The sequence below is a fragment of the Ranitomeya imitator genome, chromosome 5, assembly GCF_032444005.1.
Source record: "Ranitomeya imitator isolate aRanImi1 chromosome 5, aRanImi1.pri, whole genome shotgun sequence".
In the NCBI taxonomy this organism is placed as follows: Eukaryota; Metazoa; Chordata; class Amphibia; order Anura; family Dendrobatidae; genus Ranitomeya; species Ranitomeya imitator.
The window spans coordinates 73,208,208-73,225,394 of NC_091286.1; the positions used below are offsets into that span (position 1 = coordinate 73,208,208).

A 17,187-nucleotide genomic window follows, 5' to 3' on the forward strand; every position below is an offset into this window, starting at 1 on the left:
TATTTATTATGATGGAATATAGGCTGAACTGGATGGACAAATGTCTTTTTTCGGCCTTACTAACTATGTTACTATGTTACTATGTTACTACCTATTGGAAGTAGCAATCCTAAAAGTCAATATCGACCCTTTAACAATCCTTTAACTAGGACCTAAGTGGAAACATTACCCCCTAGATCCCAGTCTTAAGCCTCTCACCTAGCCAAATCAGATCTCATACTTTGCACTGATGAGTGGCAACACCCTGAAACATGATGTCGGCAAATTGAGATTCTGGTTTGGCTTTTATCCTAAGTCATATGACAAGGCTTGTTAAAGGGTCGATATTGACTTTTAGGATTGCTTCTCCCACTAGCGTTCTAGTCCTTGTCCTCTCTGAGGAGGCAGTTTGCATATTTAATTTCACAGAGGAGCATGTATGGCATATAAGTCTCCTCACTCTGACATGCCAGGCATGTCACACTCCACAAAATGAAACATTACCCATTAGATCCCATTAATACTCCAAAACACATGCTGTTTTCCCATGAAATACATTTTCTTAGCATTTCTTTTCTTCTTATTCATAGGTTTCTTCAGTGCTACGCGGATTCCTAGACTTGATGTTGGTGAGGGAGCCATCACAGAGAGCGACAGCACAAGACCTATTAAGACATCCCTTCTTGAACCTCTCAGGACCCCAGTCGTGTATTATACCACTAATGAGGCAATACAGACATCATTAAGCTCCTGCTTCTCAGGGCAGGACTAAGAAAAAAAAGAAAACACAAGAAATGCAAATCCGAAGCAGCTACTACTCATAACTGCCTATATTTCTGTACAATGACTACAAGATGAAACGCTGGGGTGCGCTGAAACACAAACCTCACTTTTCACTCTTTTTCCTTTGTTTTTGTTTTTTTTTTGTTTTTTTTCTTTTTCTTTTTAACTGATTGACAATGCAGACTTTTTATGAAGTTTCTTTTGACGTGAATTTAGATATTAGTCCCGACATCCCCATCCCCCCTCCCCCCCCAAAGCTTATTTGAGACAAAGGGAATTTAGTGTCATTTATTTCAACAATGTAAAAATTCTTCTTTGAGGTAAAATGCACTTTTTTTCAACAGTAGGAGTGTAACGTATTTTGAAATGAATTTGTAATTTTCTGTATAATACTTTTGATAATTTGCAGTTTTTTGATGTTATGTAAGCATTGTGCCAGTTCTAAAAAAAAAAAAAAAAAAACAGGTGTAATTTACCAAACATTTTCAGAACTTCCTACTTTTATAATCCTTTTGGAAATGCCCACACCTCTGTTTCAGTGTCGACTGTCTATTTTGCTTGCATCCAATTTTAAGGCACATCCGAAGACCAGAGTGGTTTGCTAAAACGTAACACCCTTCCATTACCATTACTTAGTGTTACCCCCAAAAAAGAAAAACAATAGTTAAAAATTCCAAATATGAAATAATTACCGTAAAATCAGTATTTAATCTATAAATTGTCCAACCATATTTAAGACATGCTAATAAAATATGTACAATATTTATAAATACAAGTATCTATATGATCCATGTTTAGTAACATTCACAAATAATAATGGGGCTGTTTTTTAACAATATATTCACATTTAGGTAAAAAAAATAGTGCAAGCTTTCTGAGACTTCAAAAATGACCAAAGTGTAGGAAATATTGTAAAATAAGGTAAAAAAGCATTACTTATTATTCAAGTCACTTTTTCAGCCAATCACTACTCTAAGTGGTCACATGCCATAGATGCAAAAGTCACAGGTTAGTTCACTGATTGGCTGCAGTGGTAATGTGAGTGATGAACGGGACTGGTAAAAGTCGCAGAGTGCTGCCAGTGGAGTGGCATAGGATTAATAATGTTTTGTTGTTGTTTTTTTTTAGATTCCCTGCACTTTGGCCACTTTTGAAAAATCAGGTAAACCCCTTTTAAAAGGGTGGAGTAGTCTATGAAACCTATCTAGGCCTCCAAAAAAAAACTGAGAGCTGAATTTTTAATAGGTTGTTCTTATATAGGCAATTGCTCCACTTGTCCCTTGTACCAATTTTAATAAATCTCACCCTTTATATTTTAGCCATGGGGATCTTTTTTTATATTTATTTATTTATTGTTTATTTTATTATTATTTATTATTATTTGTCATAGGTATTAATATAATTGACCTTTAGTTTATTAATTTAATGCATTTTTGTATTCTGACTTTGTATTTATTTTATTTATAGTGTCATGTTTGAAACCCAGTTATTCACTGTCCCAGTTGACAGACAGTGTCAACAGTTTAAGCGGGTATTTTTTCCAAATTTACCTAAAATTTTCATTGTAATATTGTTGTAAGATGTGTTTGACTCAATACACTTGTGCTGCTGTCTTTATTTTTTTTTTATGTAAAAAAAAAAATGGATGACGATAAATTTGTGTTGCTTGTTGAATGAACTTGCATGTCAACTCTAGGCCTAGGTAGATTTGTGTTTCGCAGCCACTTGTTTCTTATTTATTTCAATGCAAAATAAAATTTATTTATTAATGAGCTCAGTTGTCTTTTTTTTAACTAATGCCTCTTCTTTTACGGTTCGTGCAGATGACTGAATTTTCGGTCCGAGTTCTATCCGTTACATAAACAGACTACACTCGGACCAATGTTACTCAATGAGGCAGTGCAGGCGAACAATTCTTTTCACTGACCGAATCTGTGTGCAAAAAAAATTGCAGCCTGCCCAATTTTCCTCCAGAAATTGGATGTGTCTCACCCATTCGAGTCTATGGGTAGGAGAAAAAAAATCAGGTGCCGTACAGTACAGCATCCGATTTTTACAGGTACAGTGTAATTCTGTAACACAGCAACTGTAAGGCTATGTGCACACGCCAGGATTCTTTGCAGAAATTTCCTGAACAAAACCGGACTTTTTCTGCAGAAAATCCGCGTGCGTTTTTTGTGCGGATTTTTCGCGTTTTTTTCCAGAGCTTCCCAATGCATTAAATAGCGGGAAATCCGCAAAATTAATGAACATGCTGCGTTTTTTTACCGCGATGCGTTGTGCAACATATGCACAAAAATTGCAGATTGCATTCTATTAATAGGATGCTTAATGGATGCGTTTTTTTTGTTCGCGGTTTTATCGCGTTTTTATAGCGACAAAAACGTGAAAAATCCGGACTGTGTGCACACAGCCTTAATAGTTTTGTAAATTAATTTTAGTTGCCGTTGTAAATAAATGGATTACATACAGATGACAAGGGTGAAAAAAAAATCATCCCCCTTTTCTGGATAAAGCTCTGAATGATTTTTGTATACTGTTCTGTAAGCTTACCCTAAGAAGAGTAATAAACTTATTATTAGCTTCTAATATTTTTTTTTCCAGGTTATATAATATATGTATGTAAGCCAAAATGTTGCATTGTACTTTAGGTTGTATGATATACAGTATATATATATATATATATATATATATATATATATATATATATATATATATATATATATATATATATATATATATATACAGGATATATGTTATGATATATATTTATATATACATATTTATATGTATATTTATAGCGTGTATATATATACTTTGCAGTGAGTAAATGACTACACTTGACACTTAATAATTGGTGCTGTCCTTAAAAGTCATGGAGGTCATACAAAATGCTAGATGTTGTTTTTTTTTTATGTGGGGTGTACGGTATTTATTTTTGGTTCAAATAATTTGAATGAAACTGAAAATTGTGATGTGCATTTGCATTCAGCCCCCCCCGTGTCAATATTTTTGTATGACTACCTTTCGCTGCAATTACTGATGCAAATATTTTGGGGTATGTCTCTACCAGCTTTGCACATCTGAAGGCTGAAATATTTGACCATTAGTCTTTGCAAATTAGCGCTCTGAGATTGGATTGGATAAACCCCTCATCAACATTAGGACCAGTGAGGGTCCTGGTTGCCCGGCCCTCACAATTACGTGATGGCATATCCTTCCAATTTGTCATCTTTTTGTGTGATCAGAATAAACGTTTAACAATTTGTCATAATTAATTGATTTATTTAGATGTCCCCATTGACAAATTATTATTCGGAATTCATTTTGATGATAAAGGACCTGAGGGATAAATATGGATTCATAGATTTTTTTTTTCCCACCATGCCACAGAATTATTAATTCTAAAGCCATAAAGACACAAGTTTTGTGATTAGGAGATGAATGAGAGAAATGACTCCCATTATGTTCGCATTATTTCCAGCTCGTATTCGTTTCTGTCTTGTTTATTTTTAGCCTGGTCGTTGTTTCACTGCCGAGTTGGCTATGATATATTGTGGATGTTTGAAGATATGGAGAATTTGTGTATAACTTCCATGCTGCCAATTATTGAAGATGTCAGTTCTCAAGGATTTATTAAAAATGCGTTTTTGATTCAATGCGTTTCGAAGTGACATGCCTTTCTTCCTCAGGAACAACCACATACCATACCACTGATGTCCAAGGTACTGAGTACCACTCTACAAGGTGTGATACTCTAAGATGTCATGGCTGCTGGAAATTTGACTCAATCTCAATCTTCCGTTGATCAATACTCTCAACTTTAACTTAGAAGAAGTCGTCACCTGTGACCCGCAGCATAAAATCGGGTTTATAGAAGAATTTGATACCCGCCACCATATTATCTTTGACCAAAAGGCAGTTGAGATGGAGCATCTATCCCAAAGGATGCAAGAATTGACTACCGGTACCAGGGTTACCTTCTTGAAGTTCGAGGGACGTCAACAGTGGTAAGCCATAGGCGTGATCTGGGAAGGTAGTGAGCCAGATGAGCTCTTCCGGGTTACAAAAAGCAGATGGAGGCAGTCCTCAGACCCCAATGAAGAAGAAGGACATAATGCAGATTCCTGAACCAGAACAGAGAAGGGGGGACTACTTTGTAAGCTCAGGTGTGCTTGTTACACGTAAGACAGAGAAAAGGAACTGTTCTGTGTTCCTGGGGCAAAAGGCCCAACACTGATCGGGATCCCCCCAGTGTTGACCAGGATGGCTGAAGAATCTTTGTGACCCCGCTAGTTTTGTTTTACTCATAATAAACAAGAAAAGGAAAGCCACTATAATGTATGCACATCACCAAAAGTTATAATAAGTCAAACAAGCTTTATTGGTAACATATAAAAACAATTAAAACCATACACACAAAACTCCCTCCATATACGTGTGCCCAACACTGCCCAATACACAATACTTCCATATAGTAGTGGAGAACATGCATCAAATATGGCAGATAATCAAATAGTATACACATATAAATAATTACTGGCAAAGCCGCCCTGTCCTGATCAGCAAAATATATATCTGTCAATAGCAAAACCCTGTCAGGCTGCAGCTTACCCACAGCAAATAGTCCTCCTGGTATATAATGAGTAGGGCACAAGCAAATACGGCCAAATAATTACCCCAGATAGGAAGAAGGAGCACGGCTGTCACCCGTCCTGAGCAAAAGAGGGGAACATGCTGCGGCAGCTAGAGGGTGATCCAGACAGAAGGCTCACAAAATATAGAGAAAATATAGCAAGGACTGGGCAGCCAGCAAGTGAAGGGCAACGGAGGGAGAGCCCAACACGTATCGATGTTCAAGACAGCTTCGTCAGCTTCCCCTGACGAAGCTGTCTTGAACATCGATACGCGTAGGGCTCTCCCTCCGTTGCCCTTCACTTGCTGGCTGCCCAGTCCTTGCTATATTGTCTCTATATTTTGTGAGCCTTCTGTCTGGATCACCCTCTAGCTGCCGCAGCATGTTCCCCTCTTTTGCTCAGGACGGGTGACAGCCGTGCTCCTTCTTCCTATCTGGGGTAATTATTTGGCCGTATTTGCTTGTGCCCTACTCATTATATACCAGGAGGACTATTTGCTGTGGGTAAGCTGCAGCCTGACAGGGTTTTGCTATTGACAGATATATATTTTGCTGATCAGGACAGGGCGGCTTTGCCAGTAATTATTTATATGTGTATACTATTTGATTATCTGCCATATTTGATGCATGTTCTCCACTACTCTATGAAAGTATTGTGTATTGGGCAGTGTTGGGCACACGTATATGGAGGGAGTTTTGTGTGTATGGTTTTAATTGTTTTTATATGTTACCAATAAAGCTTGTTTGACTTATTATAACTTTTGGTGGTGTGCATACATTATAGTGGCTTTCCTTTTCTTGTTTATTATCTGCTCTGTGTATTAGCCATTGTTTTGCACCCCCAATATATATTTATTTATTTGATATCATTGTGGTGCGCCAACTAATTTTTCTATTTTGTTTTACTCATGTTTGTGCATCTCTCTGCTGGATTGAGGGATTTTGGACTGTTATAGAGTTTGAAACCTTTTTTTTGTCCATATGGACTGTGCAATTATAGGAACTGGACTTTATGGACTGTGCTCCTGGATTGATGGAGCTGTTGATGTGTTCGCCAATGTGCCTCTGGTTACAAGAGCTTGGACACTCTGTTGGGGTCCCAAATCAGTGGGACAAGGGTCAGGCGGACCCATGAGAAAAATGGATGATGTCCCTACTGGGTTGAAGAAGCTGGGCTGTGTCCATGGACTGTTGGGCATTTATTGTTGTGTGGGCCTTAGGGCTATTGTTTTAAAGGAAATATGGACTCGAATAGATATCAGATCTAACAGAGAGGACTGAATAATATTAGTATTGTGAAGGAGGAGGACTTAGCATGCGCTCATGGACTGTTGGGCGGTTGTTATCATGGGGAACCCTGTGAATTGGATATATAATATAAAATATATCTTTTAATACAATTACGGTAATTAAAATGACAAAGACAACAACAAACACCCTACATATGAAAATATGCTCTCTGAGTATACTCTATGATAGATTCCCTTGTCTCGGTACCTGCCTATCAGCGGAGGTTGGCACCCTAGATATATATACAAGTGATGGCGCCCCCCACTCCGCAGACAGAGTTGTGATTATGATATATGCAATGCAGGTACAGTACGTGGTAAGATGTTGAGGACAATCAGGGTGGAGTAAATGTCTAGGGCAGTGATGGCGATCCTTTTAGAGACCGAGTGGCGAATCGGCAACCCAAAACCCACTTATTTATCAGAAAGTGCCAATACGGCAATTTAACATCACATCACATAGGACTTTCAAAATACTCTTCCTAAGGCTGGGGTCACACCAGCGATGAATACGGACGAGTGCTAGGCAAAAAAAATACACAGACACAATGCCCCTCTGCAAAATACACACACACACTGCCCCTCTGCAAAATACAGACATAATCGGAGAGGTACATGGATCACCGAATGGGGGTCATAGATCACCGGAGGGACACAGATCACGTGGGGGGGCACATAGCTGGGGACACAGATCACTGGGGGTGGCATGAAGATCACAGGGGGGCGCAGAAATCAGGGGATCACAAAGATCACAGGAGGGCACATAGCTGGGGGCACAGATCACAGGAGGGGCCTATAGCTGGAGGACACAGAAATCACAGGGGGCAGAGAGATCACAGGGGGAGCAGAGATCATTTGGGGCACAGAAATCACCAGCAGATAGGCACAGAACTGCTGGCACAGAAATCGCTCTGGAATCTCTGGCAGCTGCTCCTCTTCCGGGACAGCAGGACGGGAGCACATTCGGTGCTATCTCCGTCCACCCTGATGACATCATCAGTCATGTGCAGGCAGCGTCCTGTAATGAACGCTGCGTACCGGAGGTTCCCCGCCCCTGGTTTAAATGTATTAGCATCTAAAAGATAATAATAATAATAATTTTTATTTATATAGCGCCAACATATTCCGCAGCGCTTTACAAATTATAGAGGGGACTTGTACAGACAATAGACATTACAGCATAACAGAAATACAGTTCAAAACAGATACCAGGAGGAATGAGGGCCCTGCTCGCAAGCTTACAAACTATGGGATGCAAATACATTTGAACATCGGAAGGGAGTGGAGAGTGTGCGGTGGCAGGACTGGTGTGCGTGCCCTCAGAGAGGGCTCTGCATGCCCCCTGTGGCACTCATGCCATAGGTTTGCCATCAATGGTCTAGGGTGAGGATTCCAACCTTTCAGTAAACCTGGGAGGTATGTGATATATCATTAGTAGCCCCTATGCTCCATAATATTGTGTATAAATAACAATAAAATTTTGCTTTTTAGGACTGGGACCTCCAGTATGTTGTAAAACTTCAATTTCCAACCCACATATGTGCATGCATGATTTGCTGTACTCTAATGATGTCAGGGTAAGAAGTTTTTCAGCACATTCACAAGCGTTCTGCTCAACTGTTATAGAGTTGCAAGATTTAGTTGGCTTTGTGGAGCATGGATGATGTCAGAGAAGTCATTCAGATCACATCAGATGCAATGGGGTGGTATTTACGGGCACAGAGAGTCTTCTTGGCTCTGATTAACATACAAAAGATGTTTGGGAGGTAAGCTGGGCAGCAGTGCAAACATAGTGGGGTTGTAATGAAGTGTGTAAATAGATTTAACTTATACTTATCCATGAAGCACTACCAATACGAATTTACTTCAGATTTATTCTACAGCAGGACCCAAAACATACCACTAATGCCATTATGAACTATGTTCAACGTAAAGAACAAGGAGTCCCGGTAGTGATGTTATATGGCCCCCACAGTACCCTGATCTCAATATCACTGAATCTGGGAAAACACAAAGAGACACAAGAATTTGCACAAGCAACATCCACAGAACATCTATGGTTAGTTCTCCAAGAAGATTGGAACAACCTTTCTGCTGAGTTCCTTCAAAACCTGTGTGTATGTGTGCCTAGAGGAATTGATGATTTCATGTTTTGAATGCAAAGGTCGGTCATACCAAATATCGATTTGATTTAGATTTCTCTTTTGTTTATTAATTATTAATTTAATTATTCTTATTCTCAATTCTGTACTGAGCACATTGCCTCTTGCTGACATTACAGGAGTTATTTCTGTATACTTAGCTCAGAGTAAAGTCAATACCATATAGAGAGAACACGTGCTCTGTGGGACATATATATAATCACGTCTCTTAGGAGGTGGAGGGCTGTCATGTGGGGCTGTCACCTTGGGCCTCTTCTCTTCTTCATTCTCCATGGACTTCAGACCACACACAGGAGAAATGAACAGCTTGTATGTGAGTTAACAAGGATGACTAAAACCATACTCCATGTCAGGGACAGACACAATTTACCATTCAGAACTTTGGGAAAGATGTGGAACAAATGCTGATATGGACAAATGGACAATCTATTTGTAACTATTTTAATTATTTTATGTTTTACTGCAATGTGTTTTTTTCTGTGGACAATCTAATAAACCACTACATTTTTATGAAAATATCATGACATTTTTCTTTAAGAGTATCGCATCTGGTAAAGAGTCCTGATTAAAAAAAATGTGCGAAATAAGCATATTTAACAAATTTGCAATATGTTAATTGATAAAAGTAAACTATTAACACTTCTATCTTTGAAAGCAATATTACTTTACAGCATTTTTCAACCCCTGCCTAAAACTTTTGCACAGTTCTGTCTGACAATCAAATTTTGCTATATGACTGCATCTTAAAGGGAATCTGTAAGTAGGATCAACCTTCCTAACCCATCTTTATGTGAACGCAGGTCCTAGGAAGCTGAAAAAGATGTTATCTGCCATCAGATGTTTTATTCCAGAGAAAGCCATGTTTTTCTTATACCGTATATAAAAAAGAAAAATACAAAACCCACAATGGCGCTGGTATCTGTTATTTTTGCTCTGCAGGACATAGAGGCACAAATCCACTATTTGTCAGGGTTTAATATATAAAAATATATCTATTTAGATGTGCTTTATAATTAACAACTGGTGGAAAACACACGTAAGTATAAAACTAACAGTTTAAAAATGACAGTTTAATTAATACACATGTATAACATTTTGAGATTGTATTATATGTAAGGGGGAGTTACCAGTTTGATGTGTGACGGCTGCTTTCTCCTTTCCTGATCCCAATGCAGAGCTGTGTGTGATTATAACTGACACAGCTGCAGGTTCCTCTCTGTGTTACAATATTGTTGCAATACAGCAGAGCTGTGAGAGCTGCAGCTGCTAATGTGTTTGTAAGGAGACAAAGTTCAGTTCTTACGTTCTGTGTTAGTTACATGTCTCACACTGGTCTCCTTCCTTTTATGTAAAATAATCTCTGCAGGCAGATTCTCATGCAGATCAGTATGTGGCCCATAGCCTGGAACAGCTCATTTACACATAAAAATGTTGATTTCCCTGGAAAAAGATATCACATCGCAGATATCAAGGTTATTTTATTCAGCTTCCTATGGCCTACATGCCCATATAGACGGCTTAGGAGGGACGATCCTACTAACAAATTCTCTTTAACCCCTTTACCCTCCAAGGCTGTTTGCACCTTCATGACCAGGCTAATTTTTACAATTCTGACTACTGTCACTTTATGTGGTAATAACTATGGAACATTACAGTGGATCCCACTGATTCCGAGATTGTTTTCTCGTGACATATTGTACGTCATGATAGAAAAAATTTCTTTGATATCACTTGCGCTTATTTGTGAAAAAAAATGAAATTTTGTGAAAATTTAGCAATTTCCAAACTTTGAATTTTTATGCCCTTAAATCAAAGAGATCTGTTGCACAAAATAGTTTATAAATAATATTACCTACATGTCTACTTTACATCAGCACAATTTTTTAAACCAATTTTTTTTTTTGCTAGGAAGTTACAAGGGTTAAAGGTTGACCAGCGATTTCTAATTTTTCCAACGAAATTTACAAAACCATTTTTTTGTGAAAAAAGAAGTGACTTTTAGGGGTCTATATGACAAAAAAACACCCAAAAGTGACACCATTCTAAAAACAAATATCATAAATATCATGAATTTACCAGTTTATGTGCTAAGTATTCTCAATTTTTCTAATTTGCTACACCAATAATGCAATTGAAATTTCATATATTTCATGTTTTCATGCTATAGCGCTACGGAGTTCTACTATATTTGTTGGTTGTATATGGATATGGCTACTCTTAGTAAGCACCTGTTTACACCTGGTTTCTGTTAATTTCTGTTTGGAAGTGATGGTCAGTCTTTTGATATTTGTATACATAGGTTCTCTGACTGAGCCCTCCACCTCTCTGCCTCAGATGTTTTTAATTACAGCAGGATCTTACCTTGTCACATAAATGCACCTTTTTTCAATCTTCTTTTCTTTGCGGTTTGAGGGACCTCACCGACGAAATATTGTCATGCTATGATATGAGCATGTTCAGTTCCAGAAGTACTGGGGCCAGCTCCTTCCTGACTGCAAAATATCAGTGCCTTTAGTCACTACCTCCTGGAACTGAAGGTACGATGTACCAGTCAGGCCTGAACATAGTGATAGCACAAAAGCATTGTACATTGCCATCTGTACGATGTGCACGGCCAGCTTCTTGCACCACACCGTGGCTTTTCTCATGGCACTCTACGGCTGGAGGACTTGATCAGAGAGATCAACTCCCCCCACAGTGTGGTTTGTGGACCTGTGTAGAGATATCTTGTACAGTGGTGGGGGTGCTGTCATCACCATGCATGGTGATCAAGAAAAGGACATTTTTCTTGTTCTTGACCACCAGTATATTGTTGCTACATTGGGCTCTGCTCTTGCCCTTCCTGAGCAGCTGCCCAATTAGCTTCTTATGGAGGCCTTTCTGATTTTTGTGGACAGAACTACAGGCTACAGTACCTCGTGCAGAGAGAGACTTGAAGAGCGGGACGCTGGTATAAAAGTTATCTACATAGAGGTGATAACCTTGATCTAGCAGAGGATGCACCAAATCCCACCCAGATTTCCCTCCCACTCACAGGACAGGGGGGCATTCAGGGGGTTGAATCCGGGCATCCTTCCTTTCATAAACTTTAAATCTGTGGGTGTACCCTGATGTACTCTTGCACCGCTTGTAGAGTTTAATTCCATTCCTGACCCTCTTACTGGGCAGTTGTCAGGATTTGAGCCCCTTTGGGGCACATATACCTCAGCAAACATGTTACTGAAGTGACCAATGACCGGCCGAACTTTGAAAAGTCAAAGTTGGGGTCATCTCGGGAGGACACTATGCATTATCATTGTAATGAAAAAATTTGTGGATGGCCTCAAAACGTTTACGGGTCATGGCCATGTGGAACAGTGGAGTGTTATACAAAACGTCAACACTCCAATATTGCCCGAAGTTCTGGTTTCTTCGCTAACCCTATGTGAAGAACCAGGCCCAAAAATGTTATAATTTTTACTGCATTTGCAGTGGTCCAGATAGAATATGATGATGGGCGGTTGTTAGACAAAAATTGTTGGGTATACAAAATTTGTCTCGGTCACCATGAGTTTTACAAAATCCTCAGAGAGAAAGACTTTGAAAAAGTCAATTTCTATGAAGCCAGTGGTGTCAAATTGGATTCCTGATTGTGCCACAAATTCAGGAATCTGTGGCTCATAGTATTCAGGGGGTGAGGTTCATATGAGGTCAGGAATGGTGGCCGTTGGTTCATTTTCTGTCCTGGGGCATCTACGTGGCGGTTCGGTATCACTTGAGGAAGAGGATGAGTCCGAAAAACAAAAGGAAGGTGGCATCTTCTGACTCATTGCCTGTGTCGGAGGCAAGCAAAGTTTACTGAATACACTGAATACTGGGTTTGGGACAAGTGGGATGATATTTTTTCAAGTATGTAGTGTTTGTATAGATGCCAAACTTTATTCAGGTGTGTGTGTGTCTGTGTGAGTGCTTGGTACAGTATAAACTTTTTTATTTAAAAGAAAAAAATCCAATTCAATCAACTAATGAAAAATATTTTTTTTACTCTCTTGTAACTAAAGAAAAAAAAAACAAAACAAAAAAACAGCCAGAGGTTGGTCGATCAGTGATGTGTTCCTGATCAGTGCTGTAGGATGGATGCACCGATGTAATTCTTTTTTCCGCTGACACTAAACCTAACTCAATTCAGTAAAAAATACTAAAATATCGATATTTGCAGATGATACAAAACTATGTAAAGCAGTTAATACAAGAGAAGATAGTATTCTGCTACAGATGGATCTGGATAAGTTGGAAACTTGGGCTGAAAGGTGGCAGATGAGGTTTAACAATGATAAACGTAAGGTTATACACATGGGAAGAAGGAATCAATGTCACCATTACACACTGAATGGTAAACCACTGGGTAAATCTGACAGGGAGAAGGACTTGGGGATCCTAGTTAATGATAAACTTACCTGGAGCAGCCAGTGCCAGGCAGCAGCTGCCAAGGCAAACAGGATCATGGGGTGCATTAAAAGAGGTCTGGATACACATGATGAGAGCATTATACTGCCTCTGTACAAATCCCTAGTTAGACCGCACATGGAGTACTGTATCCAGTTTTGGGCACCGGTGCTCAGGAAGGATATAATGGAACTAGAGAGAGTACAAAGGAGGGCAACAAAATTAATAAAGGGGATGGGAGAACTACAATACCCAGATAGATTAGCGAAATTAGGATTATTTAGTCTAGAAAAAAGACGACTGAGGGGCGATCTAATAACCATGTATAAGTATATAAGGGGACAATACAAATATCTCGCTGAGGATCTGTTTATACCAAGGAAGGTGATGGGCACAAGGGGGCATTCTTTGCGTCTGGAGGAGAGAAGGTTTTTCCACCAACATAGAAGAGGATTCTTTACTGTTAGGGCAGTGAGAATCTGGAATTGCTTGCCTGAGGAGGTGGTGATGGCGAACTCAGTCGAGGGGTTCAAGAGAGGCCTGGATGTCTTCCTGGAGCAGAACAATATTGTATCATACAATTATTAGGTTCTGTAGAAGGACGTAGATCTGGGTATTTATTATGATGGAATATAGGCTGAACTGGATGGACAAATGTCTTTTTTCGGCCTTACTAACTATGTTACTATGTTACTATGTTACTATGTTACTATGTTACTATGGTATATCTTTACTGTCCCTAATCTAATTTTTTTTTATGCTTTTTTCAAGAAAAAATATAAGCTAACAACCAAAGGTTGATCACTGATATGCGTCAGTGATCAGCACTCGACGGCTGTATGATGTAAGCACGGTTGATTTTTTTTTTGTACTGACACTAACTCAATTCAGTAAAAAATACTATATTAGATGACAATTACTATGGTATATTTTTGCTGTCCCTATTCTAAATTGTATTTTTATTCCTCCCCCTCCCCCCCCCCCCCCCTCAAAAAAAACAACAACCGGAGGTTGATCACTGCTTCACTGCTGTAGGACGCTCAGATGATTCTTTTTTTTCCACGCACACACTAAACCTAACTCAATTAAGTAAAAAATACTGTAGTAAATGACGATTGCTACAGTATATTTTTACTGTCCCTAATCTAGTCCTATCAACTAATCTAAATGATTTTTATCCAATTAGTTTTTCACCAAAAAAACAAAACATCCAGAGGCCTGTCAGTGATATTCATCACCGACCAGCGCTCAATAGCTGTAGGGACTCATGCACAAAGGTGCAGAAAGGGGATAAAAAAATAGACAAGAAAAAAGTCCTTGCCAAAAATGAGCATGGGTGCTAATCAGTGGTGTTCGTCTTATCAGCAGCTCAGTGGCTGCAGGACACACATGGAGTGGTGCAAAGGTGGGAGATATAGTTGCTGAAAAAAAAAGTTGTGGAAAACAGCAAGCACGAGTGCGGATCAGTGATTTGAGTCGCTGATCAACACTCGGCGTCTTCAAGATGCATGCACGGAGGTGGTGTAAAAGGGGGGAACATGGGCAAGGACTAAAAAGTCCTTGAAAACAGCAAGCTCGGACATTGATCACTGATCAACGTTTGGCGGCTGCAGGACACAGGAGAAAAATAAAAGCTGCCAAAAATTGAGCGATCAAAGTTACAAACGTTGTCATGATCCTTTTATAGAATTAAAAACCAGAAAAAAAAACAGCCTTATCAACACCAAGTCAGATCACAAGTGCCCAAGCAGGATGCAGCAGACCCCAATTATAAAGGCGGGGCAACACATGTGCAAACTACTAATGCAAAGCACCAATCACAAGCAACACAGGTGCAAACTACTGATACAAAGCACCAATCACAAGCCTACCAATTCATAGAGGGGGTGGCTGCGTAGTAAGAAATGCACACAAATGAGGCTTGAATAGAACGCCAGTCACACAGGTACTTTTACAGGATTCCCAGTGTCCTCATAACAGTCATACCAGCAGTTACTTATTTCCCTTGCTCCACAGCCGTGCCTTCCTTGGTTCTTACAGTGAGATCTACTGGAGGACTGCAATGTACAATATAGTAGCCACCTTTGATAAGGAATCTTCCAGTTGACTTCACCTTTGATACACGTTGAATATATGTGAACATAGAACATATGCTCTTCATATACTATACAATCTATATTATACCTGAACTTATAATCTAAGGCAACTGGCGATAGACTTAGGCCGGGATCACACATACGCAAGATACGGCCGAGTCTCGCAGGTGAAATCCCTCCTCTGGCGCCGGCACTTGAGAGCGGAGCGTGTAGCTCCATGTATTGCTGTGCGGCTGCACGCTCCGCTCCGGAGTGCCAGCACCAGAACTGGGTTTTCACCTACGAGACTCGGCTGTATCTCGCGTATGTGTGATCCCGGCCTTAAAAAGAGTCTGTCAGCATAAATTGACTGTTCAAACCAAGCACAGGTGCTCATTGCACCCTTTGTGAGTCCAAACAATTCAGTACACCGTCCCACCCGCTTGTTTTCCATCTATGTCACCTTCCTTTTCATTGATTGACAGCTCGGTCCTTACAGGAGCCAAAAGAAAGGCAGAGAAGGGCACATCAAGCGCCTGTGCTTGGTTACAACAGTGGTTTTCTGCTAAATTGTTTAGACCACTGTTCTTAGATTGTCGCCATGTAATGTAGCATTCTTCTAACTTCACGTTTATATAAGAGAATATAATGCACAAAACATCACATTATCACTGAGGAATGAGTCCAGTATAAAACTGTAGTAATGGCCTCCGTCCATCTCTTTTATAGTTAAAACAAAATCAAACATTTGTTTTCTCCTATTTCCAGAGCTGATGAAGTTAATGTGATCATTCTTTACATTTTGGTCACAGAACTAGAATTTTGGACTGATCGGCAACTTAAAATCAAGATCACAGTTTCACTTAGTAGCCATTATCCAAAATAAAGCCTCATGTCCCTCAGCACATGGAGGCCTGACATGGGAGATCAGTCTCTGATTATTGGCACATTAGGCAGACACAAGAAAGAATGCCAGCCTCAGCAAGTCCCTTGTGCGGCACAACACGTGTGCAATGAATCGTATCCATCACATGACAACTGCTGATTACAGGGAGACCCCGCACGTTTCTCTTCTGGAAGAAACAATTACACTATATTTTCCCCACAGCACTGGGAATTCACTCGTTTAATTTCGAGAACACAGCATATTGCTAAATTTAACAGATCTTAGAAATTACTTTATAGAAATTTAAAGGGAAAGTCCAACCAAAAATCTTCAGACATGTAATAGATAGTAGTAGTAAATAATATCTCGATGAGCCACATATTGTTAGATAGAGGGGCTGCAATGCTGTGTACAACTAGAAACTAATCCTGGACTAATAAACCCAAAACTCAATAATACTCTGATACATTATACTAGAAAGAACTCAACAGTATAGGCGGATTGTCCCACCGTCTCACCCACCAAAGGTTTTGTAAGAAATACCTACAGGTCAATTCCTAAGAGTGTGACAGATTTGTTCAATTTAATCCTAATAATGAAAGGAATTTTCTGGCCTTGGGGTACAAGACTGCAATCATTCTATCTGGCTGCAGCTTGTGAATTTTCACATTGCTTGTTCTGTGCCCTGTGAGGATTCCTGGGCGCTGGCACTGCGAGCAGGCAGTCATGTGACCGCAAGTATGCAATTTCTATACTTCCTGCCACATTCCGACTAGACCTGTCTGGCTTCACTCACTACACTTGCATTGAGCGAGGCTGTGCATGTCTAGTCGGCATGTGCAATTCACATATAGAGTGACTGCAGACTTGTAGACTAAAACTGGGCAACCCATTTAAGCAGAGCCTTCAAATTTTGTAACTACAGAGACAATGAATCGAACAGGGGTATTAA

General features: G+C 39.6%; 1 protein-coding gene across 4 annotated transcripts in view; it reads left to right on the forward strand.

Moving 5' to 3' along the window:
• The window catches only part of PAK5 (p21 (RAC1) activated kinase 5), a 166,156-nt gene extending 164,748 nt beyond the window's left edge, over nucleotides 1–1,408 (forward strand). For 3 of the 4 annotated variants that reach the window (XM_069768801.1, XM_069768802.1, XM_069768803.1), the window contains one exon: nucleotides 570–1,205. In XM_069768801.1, the coding sequence (XP_069624902.1) occupies nucleotides 570–725 (156 nt within the window). In that variant the 3' untranslated portion in view covers nucleotides 726–1,205. Of the gene's footprint in view, nucleotides 1–569 lie in introns of all 4 variants that reach the window. The other variant, XM_069768800.1, reaches the window with a different exon arrangement.
• The last annotated feature ends 15,779 nt before the right edge of the window (nucleotides 1,409–17,187 follow it).